Below are 13475 nucleotides of genomic sequence, written 5' to 3'. Positions count from 1 at the left end.
ATGTGATGAACATTCTTCGCATACCCAACGAAGTGATCGTGTGTGGGTTGACGTATGGAACGCTAGAAAGTAGCCTTATGAACCACTATCCTACAGTACTTTATAGTTTACTTAGCACAAAAAAGATTTTGTAAACAAAAATATTCGGTTCAGTGACGCTGATTCCCATTCCATACGGTTCTTCTAAGTGAGCGGATCATCTACGGAATTCTTTTGAACGACTCTCTCGACACTTATCCTTGTAGTTTTAATTACCCTTAACAAGGAGAGAGAGAGAGAGAGAGAGAGAGAGAGAGAGAGAGAGAGAGAGAGAGAGAGAGGGGGGGGGGGGGGGGGGGGGGGGAGAGAGAGAGAGAGAGAGAGAGAGAGAGAGAGAGAGAGAGAGAGAGAGAGAGAGAGAGAGAGAGAGAGGGGGGAGGGGGGAGGTTGATGTGTGAGAGACGTATTTACCAAGTGGTAGCTTTTTCTCAGTACGAATAGCACGAATGTTTCTGACGCCATATTTCGAGCAAGCTACTCACACGTGTGCTGCTCTCCAGTTTTCACCTTGTAAAAATGTATGGCGTGCCCTCTCGCTGGGCAGGCTGCGGGATCAAGCGTACCGCCTGCTCCTTGCCACACTGCCACAGCAGGACGGGTTCTGCGAATTACAATACAGTGGCCGTCGGTTCGTCTTTTTCTTGCTGTCGCGTCCTGTTCATCCAAGAATGCCGCCATGCCACCGAGGTCGTCGATCCACTAGTCCCCCCCCCCTCTCTCTCTCTCTCTCTCTCTCTCTCTCTCTCTCTCTCACACACACACACACACACACACACACTCACTCTCTCTGTACGGTATGTATGCACCATTACTTATTGCAACAGATTGGCAGCCACTCCAGCGGCTTTATGTTCTTGCGAATGTATCATATCTAACCTTCGAGACCAAATGTTTAGCAATAGTGATACAGTAGCTGAACTGAAAACGATAGAATTTAAGATCGGGTGTCAAGTCGTCGTGATTACTGCCACGTCTGTCCTATGTGAGGACTCCTCATCGAACACACCTGTCAGCTGAGGGCTAAGTGCTCAGTTGATAGAATCCAGAGTTGATTGCAACCACCTGCCCCTACTCTACCAAATCAACAGAAACTACTCCCAACGTCAGGTTCTCGATTCACTCACGAAGGCAGATGGATCGTAGCAAAAAGTATTATAATCTGGATCTGAAAAAATTTTTTTTCAAAATAATACCCATGTCTATTGAAAAACGTTCTTTGTGAATCACCAAACATACCAATGCTACCACTTTACAATACTTATGTACTGAACTGAGAGAAAATAGCCGGTACGCGTTTTTTTTACGTATTTTCCCGGAAGGCAGGTAACATTCAGGTACATGCACATGTTTTCTATATCCACATTTTTAACTGTTTTAACATTGTTTTCTTAGACGATACGAAAGCATCGCGTTTTGACGGTACGACGTTATTGGTAGTTTTACAGAATCCAGAGTCTTCTGGCATTTTCAGTTTCAAGGAAAGTAGCGGAAAATGGCAAAATCCTTGAGATTTCACGGCAAATGGATTTGGGTACGATCTCTAATAATCAGCTCCATTACATGTTATGGCTTACTTCAAGCTGATACTGAACAGCTAAGGAACAAGTGAAACAGCCTTAACCCTTTCCAGCCCGAACTGTGAAAAACTTTAGTAAGGAATTTAATATTTGGGGAGAACGCTAGTAGTGCGTCACTGCCAGTACTGGGCAGAGTAGTGCTTTCTTGCCTGTTGTGTCATATTACATCTGACAGTTGCACCCTTACTGTTTCGCTGGCATCAGCATCGGCACTCTCGTATCTCCGAGGTCATTCTGGGAAACACATCCACCCACGTGCACAGCACATACACTTCCACACCTCTGCGCAATAGCCGGCAGTGTCTAGTTTCTAATTTGCAAGTGTGTTGTCATACGAGTTTCAGAAATGTAGCAATCCCTGTCCGAAGCGCCTCCTGCTTAGGAGCGAATGGCGTCCAATTTCTATTTTCTATGCGTGTCGTCATATGCTGTCCAGCACGAAAACTCACTCTCCTCCCTCGGGGCTGCCCTCGGCACCCTTCCTGTAACGCATTGCCTGTACACATTACTAGCATAGTTCCTGCGTTTGCACTTTCGTGGGAGAGACTTAAAATCCAGACTTACTTATATGCCTCCAGTGCCCCTCTGTACATCCGATGCCCAGTCATGTTGCCGTAATAAGAGACCTGCTCTGGTGTGGAGACACTGCTGCACGGTTACCGCTATACGGCGCCATTCACTGCTGAGCCCGACTATTCTTGCTTTGCAATCCACTTGCGTGCCTGGTAATGTAACCCACACGGACCCCATCACCACAGTGGCGGGTACTGACAACGCTCCACGGTGGCTTCCACACAGCTTCTCTTTACTTTTGCTAAAGACAGTTTTTTGTCCAAAGACTGGGTAGCCCCAATGCACTGCAGAGGAGACGCGACCCCCTCAGATAATCCTACCTCTTAACCTGCAGATGAATGTATAGATGATGTGAAAATTGGCTACTGACCCTAAATAATGAAAAGTGAGGGGTCATAGACACGAGTGCTAGAAGTAATCCGTTAAACCTCGGTTGCGCGATCAATCAGCCATGTCGAAATTCCATAAAATTTAACTAGATACCTAGGAATTACAATTACGAACAACTTAAATTGGAATAGAAAATGTTGTGTGGAAGGCAAACCGAAGACTGCGTTTTACAAACGAACACTTAGAAGATGCAAGCGACCTACTAAAGATACTGGTTATGCTACGCTTGTCCGCCCTCTTTTGGAGTACCACTGCACGGTGTGGGATCCTTGCAGATAGGATTAACGGAGTAAGTTCGAAAAAGAGCAGCAAGTTTTGTACTATCGAGAAATAGGGCGCGAGGGGGGGGGGGGGTGGCGGCAGTCACTGAAATGAAACAGGATTTAGGGTTAATATCATTAAAACAAAGGCGTTTTTCGTTTCAGCAAAACCTACTCACGGAATTTCAATCACCAACCTTCTCCTCCGAATGGGAAAATATGTTGACGCCGACCTACATAGGTAGAAACGATCATCATCAATGAAATAAGGGTAGTCAAGCTTGCACGGAAAGATATAGATGTTCGTTTTTTCCGCGCACTGTTCGAGACGAGAATTATTGTGAAGGTGGTCCGATGAGTCCTCTGCCAGACAAGGTGATTTGCAGAGTATCGATGTAGACTTATTACTATAGCAGTTATTCCTATTTACTAGAAAGTTATCAAACTAATCCTGAATTTATCAAACTACTCTCATCCAGTATACAGGAACTCTAATTGTTCCTGGATCAGATCTCTGAAAAACTCGCTGTCTCAGGTACATAAAGGCTAACACAGGCGAAATCAGTCACTATAGTGCTAGAAATTGAGACACTTAAGGTCATGGTTGCTCGACGTCTGTCATCTCGATATTGAATTACCTGCTGTAGCAATTGTTATGCTGTGATTCACCCTTGCTGTGCGGCTATTAACTGACTTAACGAATGGTCAAAAAAATGGTTCAAATGGCTCTGAGCACTACGGGACTCAACTGCTGTGGTCATCAGTCCCCTAGAACTTAGAACTACTTAAACCTAACTAACCTAAGGACATCACACACATCCATGCTCGAGGCAGGATTCGAACCTGCGACCGTAGCAGTCTCGCGGTTCCGGACTGCCCGCCTAGAACCGCTAGACCACCGCGGCCGGCAACGAATGGTTCAAGATGTGTTAAGGAAGATGAAGTTCTGCTCGGATAATATTTCTACGTGCCCGCCTGGCCAAGCAGCTGTGGTTGTGTTTCATGTAACGAAGTCGCTCCCGTCACAGCGGCTGGCAAATGGAACCTCTGTCCCATCACAGTTTTCACTACCTTGTTACTAAGTAGTTCGCTCCCATAAGCCTCCCTTGTTCATAGCAGCTGGCTATCAGTACACAGTTATCACATACCGAGTATATCCACTGTAAACATTATCTCTGGAAGTACAGTTTCTGCTCGATCACCGCTTTCAGACAAGGACGTGCCTCTGCTCTACCTCTGAATAACTGTGTCACATATGCATTTACACCTGTGGCGTCCGTCACGCCCGTTTTAATATCGCGATGGCCAAATCCCAGGCTGTGCTGAGCTGCAAACCGCCGTCCTTGTTGATGGTGTTTTCAGACGTTTTAATTTAAATAGCTTATATTACGACGCTGTCCCAAAATCCCTTCGTCCTCGTAACGACAGATGTTTCGTCGAATAGAATCCGGGATGAAAAAACATTACCATATATGACGAGGAAGAGAGCACAAGTAACGTCACAGCGAGCAGTGCGGCTATGTAACGACGCGGCCACGGCGACATAGCAGTCTGTCTTACCGCTTCACAATGACTGAGGAGTGCTCGGTCGAAAGCTCGTGCGATTTTAACCATCTGACGCGGCTGGAAGCACGAGAAAATTTTATCATACGAATGTTTACGATCGCTGAAGAGCAGCTTGACGGCTCGAAATGTCACTCCTATGACCACAAATAATGGGTGCGTCCAAAATCGTCATCTCGTAATTAAAAAAGAACTTCATATATGGAAATGGTACGTGAAAGCATGACTGTGGTCACAGACGGATCACCACACACTTTAAGGGGACTGAAGCGTAGCTCTTTTTGCGAAAAGAAACAGACATCTCACTAATAGGCATATCGCTGCAAATTTTTTGACTGCTGGCAGTGCCATTTCGCGGTGATTAAATCACGTTGATTTATATGCTTGGAAGACTGTTGAATGTATGGCACTTCAACCACGAGGTCTTCGAGGAACAATGGATTGGACCTCAGTTGCTGATCCCAACCAGTCAGCTCCGTACACCAAAGTAATTAGCTGATCGACTGGGGGAGCGGGAAGGTCAAGAGAGCAAATAACAAGGTTGTCAGTCGCTCGATAACGAGTGGTGCATCTTTAAGTAGCGATGTCAACCATAGCGTTTTCTTATATAGTCGAGAGATCCGTAATAGTGGACGAGAGAATGCTAAAAGCATAACATCTGAGGTCATCAGTCCACTAGAACTTAGAACTACTTGAACCTAACTAACCTAAGGACATCACACGCATCCATGTCCGAGGCAGGATTCGAACCTGCGACCGTAGCGGTCGCGCGGTGCCAGTCTGAAGCGCCTAGAACCGCTCGGCCACACCGGCCGGCTGACATGAAGATACTGTTCTTATTTATTACACCCCGATCAGAGAGGTAACATTGGATTTCGGCCTTGGTTAGACCGTCTAGCACCCTCGTGTAAATAACACTACGGGAAGAATTCAGAATTCTATGGGCCTCGACGCGAACAGGATAGCCGTAGAGAGGTGAGGCGGCAAGCAGTAGTTGTGCTTGAGAATCAGAAGTACTCTCCAAAAGTAAAGTGCCTTTATGTACACAGGGCTGGCAATTGCATAAACAGATTTCTGAATAATAAACGAATTTACTGTGGCGAAGGACTAACCATCTTCAGTATGAGAGACCACGAGGAACCGTGGTGCAGCGGGAGGGTCTTTGAATCGTTAGCCTCATTACGTTTACGTTTCGTGGGCGTTGATTGGCAAGATGACTGGCTCATGGCGAGAAAATCCCCCACAATTGCTGTCGTCTCCGATGGTTGCTCCTTCCAACTGGGAGTCCCCCTTCACAAGGGGACCCACCTGCCTTAGGTGATTGTTCACTCTTCAGCTCACACCACCTGAACAACTGACAGAGAAACCAATCGGCAATTTGAGAAAGTTGCAGCTGAGGCAATCACCCCTCCTTCGGCCTGAGCTGTATCACGGGTACGTGCGAACCCTACCTGCCGACGCGGGGCTGGGAATTAGGCGTTCCCAGTCACCTGTTACGGCCGCGTCAGACGCGTGGGCTGGCTTCAGGAGCGCACAGGGAGGAAGAAGAAAATGAGGAACCTCAGACGGCAAAGCAGAGGAACGGGAGGAAAAGTGCAACAAAGAAAAGAAAACGGAAAGCAGTGGCGACACTGTCAGCGACAGACAATGCAGAAAATTCCCAACACGTTCCGTAAGGGATGGGGGGAAAGAACAGCAAGAGGATGGATATGGAGCACCGAAGGGGAAAGATGCTGCGAAGGCTGGGCCCCCTGGGTAGCCAAGCACGAACCCGCCAAAAATGGCCAGCCCCCGGAGGGGAGAGGGCATGTGAAACACGAAATGCACATCTCATTTATGCCAGCTCTGAAGTTAACCAATTATAGTAAATTACTACGGTCACATTCCTCTTTAAAATGAAAGATCCACCGTAATTCCTTGATCACACCTGAATAATTATCTCTCGCGAATGTAGACAACGGAACGACGAAGCACAGTGTTTAACCTACTCCGCTTGCTTTTTTCTCTCTTATCTTTTCAGCGCGAGCTTACTGCACGCTACTACCGCCACAGCGCCCAAGGTGTGACCTCAGAGACGTTCGCTGGTTGACAGCATGCAGAGCTAAGTGGGAAGACTTGAATACTAGCGGACGAGGGCACAGCAAACGGCCGTTCCAAGTGCTGTATTCTTGGTGCTCTGCTGCATGTCTCTAAATTTGTTCCAAGTTTCAAATTACGGTGAAAATGTTTGAAACATTACTAGATGGCACATGCTCTTTGCACCAAGTAGAACTTCCATCTGGAGCTTCTAGTTCAAAATGGCTCAGAGCACTATGAGACTTGGCAACTGAGAACATCAGTTCCCTAGAACTTAGAAACACTTAAACCTAACCAACTTAAGGACATGGAACACATGCATGCCCGAGGCAGGATTCAAACCTGCGACGTAGCGGTCGCGCGGTACCAGACTGAAGCGCCTAGAACCGCTCGGCCACACCGGCCGGCCGAGCTTCTAGTGCCATGCTTCAAGGTCCCTCAAGCCTGGGATGGTTTGAAGAGAACAAACAAGTTTTCGGTGAGTGGGCACAACTTTTTGACCAGCGACAGATATTTTGCAGGTACACAGAAACGAATAAAAGTAAGGAAATCCTTTGTCCAGCAAGATTTACACGCATTGTTGAGCCAGTTAAAGCTATGAACCCACTCCATGTAATTCCAATACATATAGCTGCGCATTGCGAACTGACATTTACCAGGAGAATGAACAAAGGAAAACGAACGATATAGCTGTGCGCATCCAAAAAGCACCCAAGGTATTGATACCACACAATTAGGCTGCTCACAGTGTCACCGCAAAAAGAGAAATCAGAAAATCAACGCAATGTTCTAAGTGCCATACCAGGAAACTGACCGTTTCTAAGTGCTAATGAGAAAGCTTTCACTAGTTGATTCTAGGAAAGACCGCCGCATTTCTGGACAGACTTAATAATGCAATTTATTTGGTCAAATACTGCTGTTATCGACTTTTTCAAACGGCTGTTCACGTTTATATCATACTTGTTATTGTTTATATTATTTGTTGACAAAAAAGCTAATGTAAACACTAAGATGTGATGTAGACATGTACAGCTGCCGTAAGTTGAACCTGTCGGTTCGAAACCTGTAACGGTGTTGTGTGTGTGTATAACTAGCTTTATTAACAGTAGCTAGTTGCTGTTTTCTTTTTGGAAGTATCAATTTACATTCGTTATACAACCAAGGTCTCAAAAACGTCAGTTTTCGAAAAAAATAGCAGGAAAAAAGTTCCAATAATACTGAGGCATAACGCTTTATCTCTGATAACAGAAGTACGGACATGCTAGAGTATTAGATTTTTGACTTTTAGAACTGTAGTCAACAAAAACCACTCGTCATTTTTAATTTTTTTGACCTCGAGAGAGAAGCACCTCTTTGGCACAAAGACCATGCGGCATCTACTAACGTATGTTTTAGAGACTTCCTCCACGGTTTGGCACCTATATCAAATCTAGGGATGTGTAACGGAGTTGCGACAACGCACGGGAACGCTTTTTATGAAAAATGGCACTCTTCAACTGACTTATTTCAAAGATGTTGCGCGAACATTACTGTCAATGTAAGCGTGTAACGTCACCAAATCCAGTAAGATCAAAATCGCAAATAGCTATTAAGAATTTTCACTCTTAAACAGAGTAGAGAAATGTGAATGTATTCAAAAGAGGACAGGCCACGGATCACGTATGCCGTACTTCATCTGAAAGACCAGCCACGTTTGTCAGTTGTCAAACAACCCTCCCCTCCCCCCTAGAAGTTTCTACTTCTTCCTGAACAGCACTGAGTTCTTCAGTAAAAAACAAAAATCGATCCTGATTCGCTTGAATTTTTTTTGCATTTTCTTGGAAACAATTTAAAAGCGATGAGAAACGCTGTTTGTTGTCTAGTTATAATATTACTCTTATTTGCGTATTTGTCGGGATTAAAACATAATGGTTCCGTGTTAATGGCACTTTAAACGGATACTTTCTTATTGGAGCTTGGAACCAATCAGTTCGTTGGTACTGCACATAGAACATTATTAATAAAATACTTATATGTACGTCGATAATGTGTACTACTATGCTACAGCGTGTTGTATTGATTAGCACTAAGTTTAGCAAACCGGGGGGGGGGGGGGGGGGGGCGGCGCAGAATACAGTGTAACGGCCGAAGTCATTCGAACCCAACTGATTCTTTCGCTTCGAGATAAGCGCCAGTTATATTTTTCATATAGCATGTGTAAGTCAGCTCAGTTAGTTCTACTGTTTCTGCACAAGCTGGGGAAGAAAGTGGGCAGTGCCCTTTCAAATGAATCATCCCGAGATCTGCCTGGCGCGATTTAGAGAAATTGCGGGAAGCCCAAATCAGGACGGCAAGACGAGGATCTGAATTTCGTCCTGATAACGTATCTATTAGGTGCAACAAAACTGATCAGACAATTCAGTCATATTCTGTACGTAATAAATGCTTTTTGGAAAGAAAGCATTCCTCGTATTACTTCGGTATGTAACTTTTTGCACAGATCCACGTTCTATTATATACCAGCAACAGCTTTTAAAAAAAGAAAAAAAAAAAGAGAGAGGAAAACTAGTGCAGTACAAGACAGAGAGCAAATTAACACGTTCGAGCAGAACTGTTGCGTATCACTCCACTTAAAGTGGAATTAAACACAGTGGCTTTGTGAGACTAGCGGAAGACGCAAGCACAGGCGCCCAGTGTGTGGTTTAACTACGCAGTGAAAAAACACCAGCAGAGCAACAACACGCTTGTTGACTGCTCGCGTCACACTTCAATTTGAGAACGCGTCACGCCGTAGCCCCGCCATGGCCAGCTCTCTCTCTCTCTCTCTCTCTCTCTCTCTCTCTCTCTCTCTCTCTCTCAAACGCTTCCCGATTCTATTTGCGCATTATCTGGAAATGTGCACGCTTGACGAAATTATTTAACTGACGGAAGCGAAGAACAAAAACCTGATAAGATCGCCGAAAGGTACGGTTCCAAATAACCGTGGGTGGGAAACGTAGCCACGGCCGTAACACGACAGCCATTGATGATGGTAGTTTCGGCATTTAATAGAAGCTGCTCTAGCTAGTACTTGGTACGCTAACGATCTCATTTACTGATTAAATTAGGTGGCTATAATGGCACCAGTTGAAAATTCAAAGCTAGGCTAACTTTTAATCCCTAGCCGTCAAATGCGAATTTTCCGTGGTTTTAAATGGATATAGCTACACTATTAAATGATTTGTCAAGTTAAGCGCAGTGGAGCACAAGAACCGCTGTATCGGCTATGCAGACACGGTCACTGGAAAAATTCTCTCTATTCAACGTCCCAGACCATGATCTCTTATTATCAGTTTCGTTTTCTTCACTCAATATACGTGTATCTAGCTCCAATAAGTATTCCCACACATTACTAGTTTCAGTTTCTTGGGCTATTCTTTCACAGCCTGCGGTTATTACACACGAGCCGATTTACGAGGTTTTAACGTAATCCGGTGCTTCATTTCTGCGCCAGCTTGTCAACACATTCGTCTCATTATCGCCTTGCTCTGTGCATTCGAGTGCTCTATTGGTCTGACCACGCTCGTTTCTAAAACAAGAAAATGCACAAAATATTTGAAGATTACTTCTGGAACATAGCCGAAAGGGATGGTTCAAGTTTATCTGCGAAGCGTATGATGACAAGCTACGAAATACGTCGATTTATCACATGCCGAAATAGCTGGTGCCCGAACAACACAGCCTCACGTTCTATGGCGTTGTTTGGCGGTGCAGAGGGTCGATATAGAACAGTGCGACGTGATTTCCAGCGGAAAATTTTAGTTTCAAAGTGCATTGTGATGTTCCAGCACGACAGTTTCAACATTTACCGCTAGTTAAAAAGCGGCCGAGCCAAAAATGCTAGTTACCTGAAGACCGCATTGCTGGACAGACTAGGCATATTCCTGAACCTCCGTAGCACGAGCATTAGCACGGGAAGGTAAGCGGAAGCGCGCAGCCAAAGCCGACGCATCCCTGCCGCCGCCAACCGCCACTGCACTGGCCTCTGCCGCGCGCATGCGCAGCAAACACCACGCGGCCATCGATCGCCCAGACACCCCTCTACACCAACTGCGACGTCGCTGTGCTGTCCGTGGCTTACCTTATGCTGTTTCGTTTCAGTGACACAGCGGCTGCGTTTGCCTTGTGTGTTACGACTGGTGAGTGCACTAAGTTCATACAATGAACGATTTCAAAATCAGGCCCCTTGAACTGGTATCTCATATGTACGTAAGCGTTCTGCAAGCTTGCCTTCTGTGGGTGGCAGGGGGTGTGTTTATCATCTTCCGCTTCCCTCCCTCCCTCCCCCCCCCCCCCTTTCCGTGGGTAATTACCTATATGAAGGCGTCCCTACAGCTAATATTACAGCCGAAGTTATACCATAGTGCTATTACAAAGCGCTCTGAAGCAACCTGGAAATAATAGTGTTGCTAAACGAATGGCTTTTTTCTTCCTTTTCCTAATGTTATCGCAGCAGGTTATCTGTTAGTGGTGGAGGGTGGACGGTTGCCTTTCCACCCCCTCATACGCGAAGCCACGTCGCTTCCAACTCGCAAGCAGACATCCTATAGCCTGGACTTTCTAACAAAGAATTTTTTAAGTATTGCAAGAAATTTATAAACTTCAAAATTTCAGTGTTACTGAATATTAGACGTAATAAGTGTTCCTGCAGTGTGTCGTACATACTCAGAATTTGAACATGCGGCAAGAAAAACCAAATCTCCTGGTTTTGCATACATTACTCTCGATGCTGGTTTCGGAAGAAAGAGCCACAAAGTAACTTGGTACAGCAGAAATCTTTGGTGGGTTACATGCTCTATGACTGGGAAACGAAGAGGGCTGTAACGGAGATAAAGGTACTACTATCTGAGGCACTGGATAGTGTTCAACAGCTACTGGTGAAGAGCATGAAAATTATGAAAGAAGGAAGAAGACAGAACCAGGAAGTAGACAAAGTATGGAAAGTTAAGGAAAAGAAGTCAAGGAACAATACGAGGAGACTATAAGGGAAAGGTTACTTAAAGATGGAGCAATAATGGGAGAAGAGAAATGGGGACAAATTGAGTGTGCTATGGTAGAAGCTGTAACAGCTGTTTTCAGATGGCCAAGTGGCAGAAAACGCTGGAAGGAAACACCGTGGTGGAATCAAAGAGTCGAGGAGGTAGTGGGAAGGAAGACCAAGTCCTTCATACTGTGGTTCCGAGAAAGTAGCAAATTACCAAGAGAGGAGTATAAGAAAAAGAAGAAAGGGGCAAATAAGACTGTGGCTAGTAACAGAAGAAAGTGGGTGGAAGAATAGACAAAGATGATCGGAGCAACCAGCAGGAAGCACTATGTGAAATGGGCGAAAGTAAGAGAAAAAGTTTGACAGGAGATGCAACAATGATTGATGAAAATGAGAAAGATGTTAACAATGAGTCAGTGAAGATAGTGTGAAAGGAGTATTTTGAGCACTTGCTAAATCCAAAAGGACTTGGATGAGGGTAATAAACCAAAGGCGGTGGAAGTACACTCTGGGGAGGGAAGGGACGGGGCATGACTTTACCTGGAAAGAAATGGATATGGAACTGGAGAAGATGATAGGAAGAAGGGAAACAGTGGCTGTACCGAGTGATTTAGGTGGTATGGAATGAGAAGAATACTCCAGAAGATTAGGAAACGGCACGAATTGTCCCTATGAGAGAGAGAGAAGGAATGGTTTTAGAAACTACAGGGGAGCCACATGTGACAAGATATGTGGAGAGTAGAATCTCAACAACGGTCGACAACAGACAGACAGACAGACAGACAGAAGCAGCATCGCTTCGGACCTAGGAGGTCAAATGGTTCAAATGGCACTGAACACTATAGGGCTTAACTACTGTGGTCATCAGTCCCCTAGAACTTAGGTTAGTTACGTTCAAGTAGGTTCTAAGGACATCACACACATCCATGCCCGAGGCAGGATTCGAACCTGCGACCGTAGCGGTCACGCGGTTCCAGATTGAAGCGCCTAGGAGGTCAATTGTTGACCACCTATTTGCTGTGAGGCAGCTTCAGGAGCACCACTATGAATTTGAGGTTGATCCTGTGATAGCCTATTTCGGTGCATAAAAGGCATCTGAAAATGTGTCTAGAAGGCTGATATGAGAAGCACTCAAAAAGAAGGGAACAGAAAGACAGACAAGTAGAGTGAAGTGGGGAAGACACTCATAATAATACCTCTCGTGTTATGTTTAGCACAGCAGGGCAGGCGTCCGTGACCTGCGGCACGGTTATCTCAGTACTTCTACTCACATTATGTCGCTCAAATTCCCTTTGAAGTCTCTAACACCACAGGAAAGTACAGTGCATTAAAAAATACAAGCCACGTGTCGATTTGATAGATATAAATGTTATAAAAATTACTAGTTACGTCTAAAAATTCACGACACTGTCCGCTGTAACCACAGATACACGAAACCGCGAACCCTTACTACGATCCAGTTGCCAGTCAAACACGAGGAATTTTACGAAAGGGATTCGGCGGAAACTATTAAAGAGGAGGAAGGAAGTCTGTCCTGCGGAATACGAACTAAGCGGGAACGGAGGACTGTCATGCACATCCGTTATATCTTACTGCTAAGTTGCTGCCTCTTCACATTTCTCTGTAATCCAGTTCGCAGCAAGTTGTCAACAGGAAACTATGGTTGACGTGGACTTTCCCAGCGTGGGTTTTTCGACAGTCGGGGGCACACAACAGTGGGGAGGTTCTGCCCACTGTTTTGTTGCAAGAGCGCCCCTTCACATTGTATCCAGGCTTAAGACTGGGTAGGCACGTAGTACATAGGTACGTTTAATTTGTTTTATTTTTCCTTTTTAGTTTACCCGTTTTGCTTTCTACAACATTACTGCAGCAGCTTCTTGCTCTATTTTGTGAATTTTAATTTCTTAATTTTTTTAACAAAAAAGCCAGGCATTTCAGTTCTCCACTGGGCATTTCTTCCATTATTAGCACCCACGCTTCATCCACACTGTTTGG

At 45.2% G+C, this 13475-nt stretch overlaps 1 protein-coding gene across 4 annotated transcripts in view; it reads right to left on the bottom strand.

Moving 5' to 3' along the window:
* LOC126297394 (uncharacterized) overlaps positions 1 to 13475 on the bottom strand; it is a 532788-nt gene that overhangs the window by 295197 nt on the left and 224116 nt on the right. Inside the window, exon 1 of one of the 4 annotated variants that reach the window (XM_049988139.1) lies at positions 10345 to 10471. The exons of 2 other annotated variants lie outside the window; for them this stretch is intronic. In XM_049988139.1, the coding sequence (XP_049844096.1) occupies positions 10345 to 10448 (104 nt within the window). In that variant the 5' untranslated portion in view covers positions 10449 to 10471. Of the gene's footprint in view, positions 1 to 10344; positions 10472 to 13475 lie in introns of those variants that run through there. One more of the 4 variants, XM_049988138.1, reaches the window with a different exon arrangement.

Source organism: Schistocerca gregaria, chromosome X, assembly GCF_023897955.1.
Source record: "Schistocerca gregaria isolate iqSchGreg1 chromosome X, iqSchGreg1.2, whole genome shotgun sequence".
NCBI lineage: Eukaryota > Metazoa > Arthropoda > Insecta > Orthoptera > Acrididae > Schistocerca > Schistocerca gregaria.
Note: the sequence above shows the minus strand (reverse complement) of the source record. Positions and strands in the feature narration are given on the sequence as shown.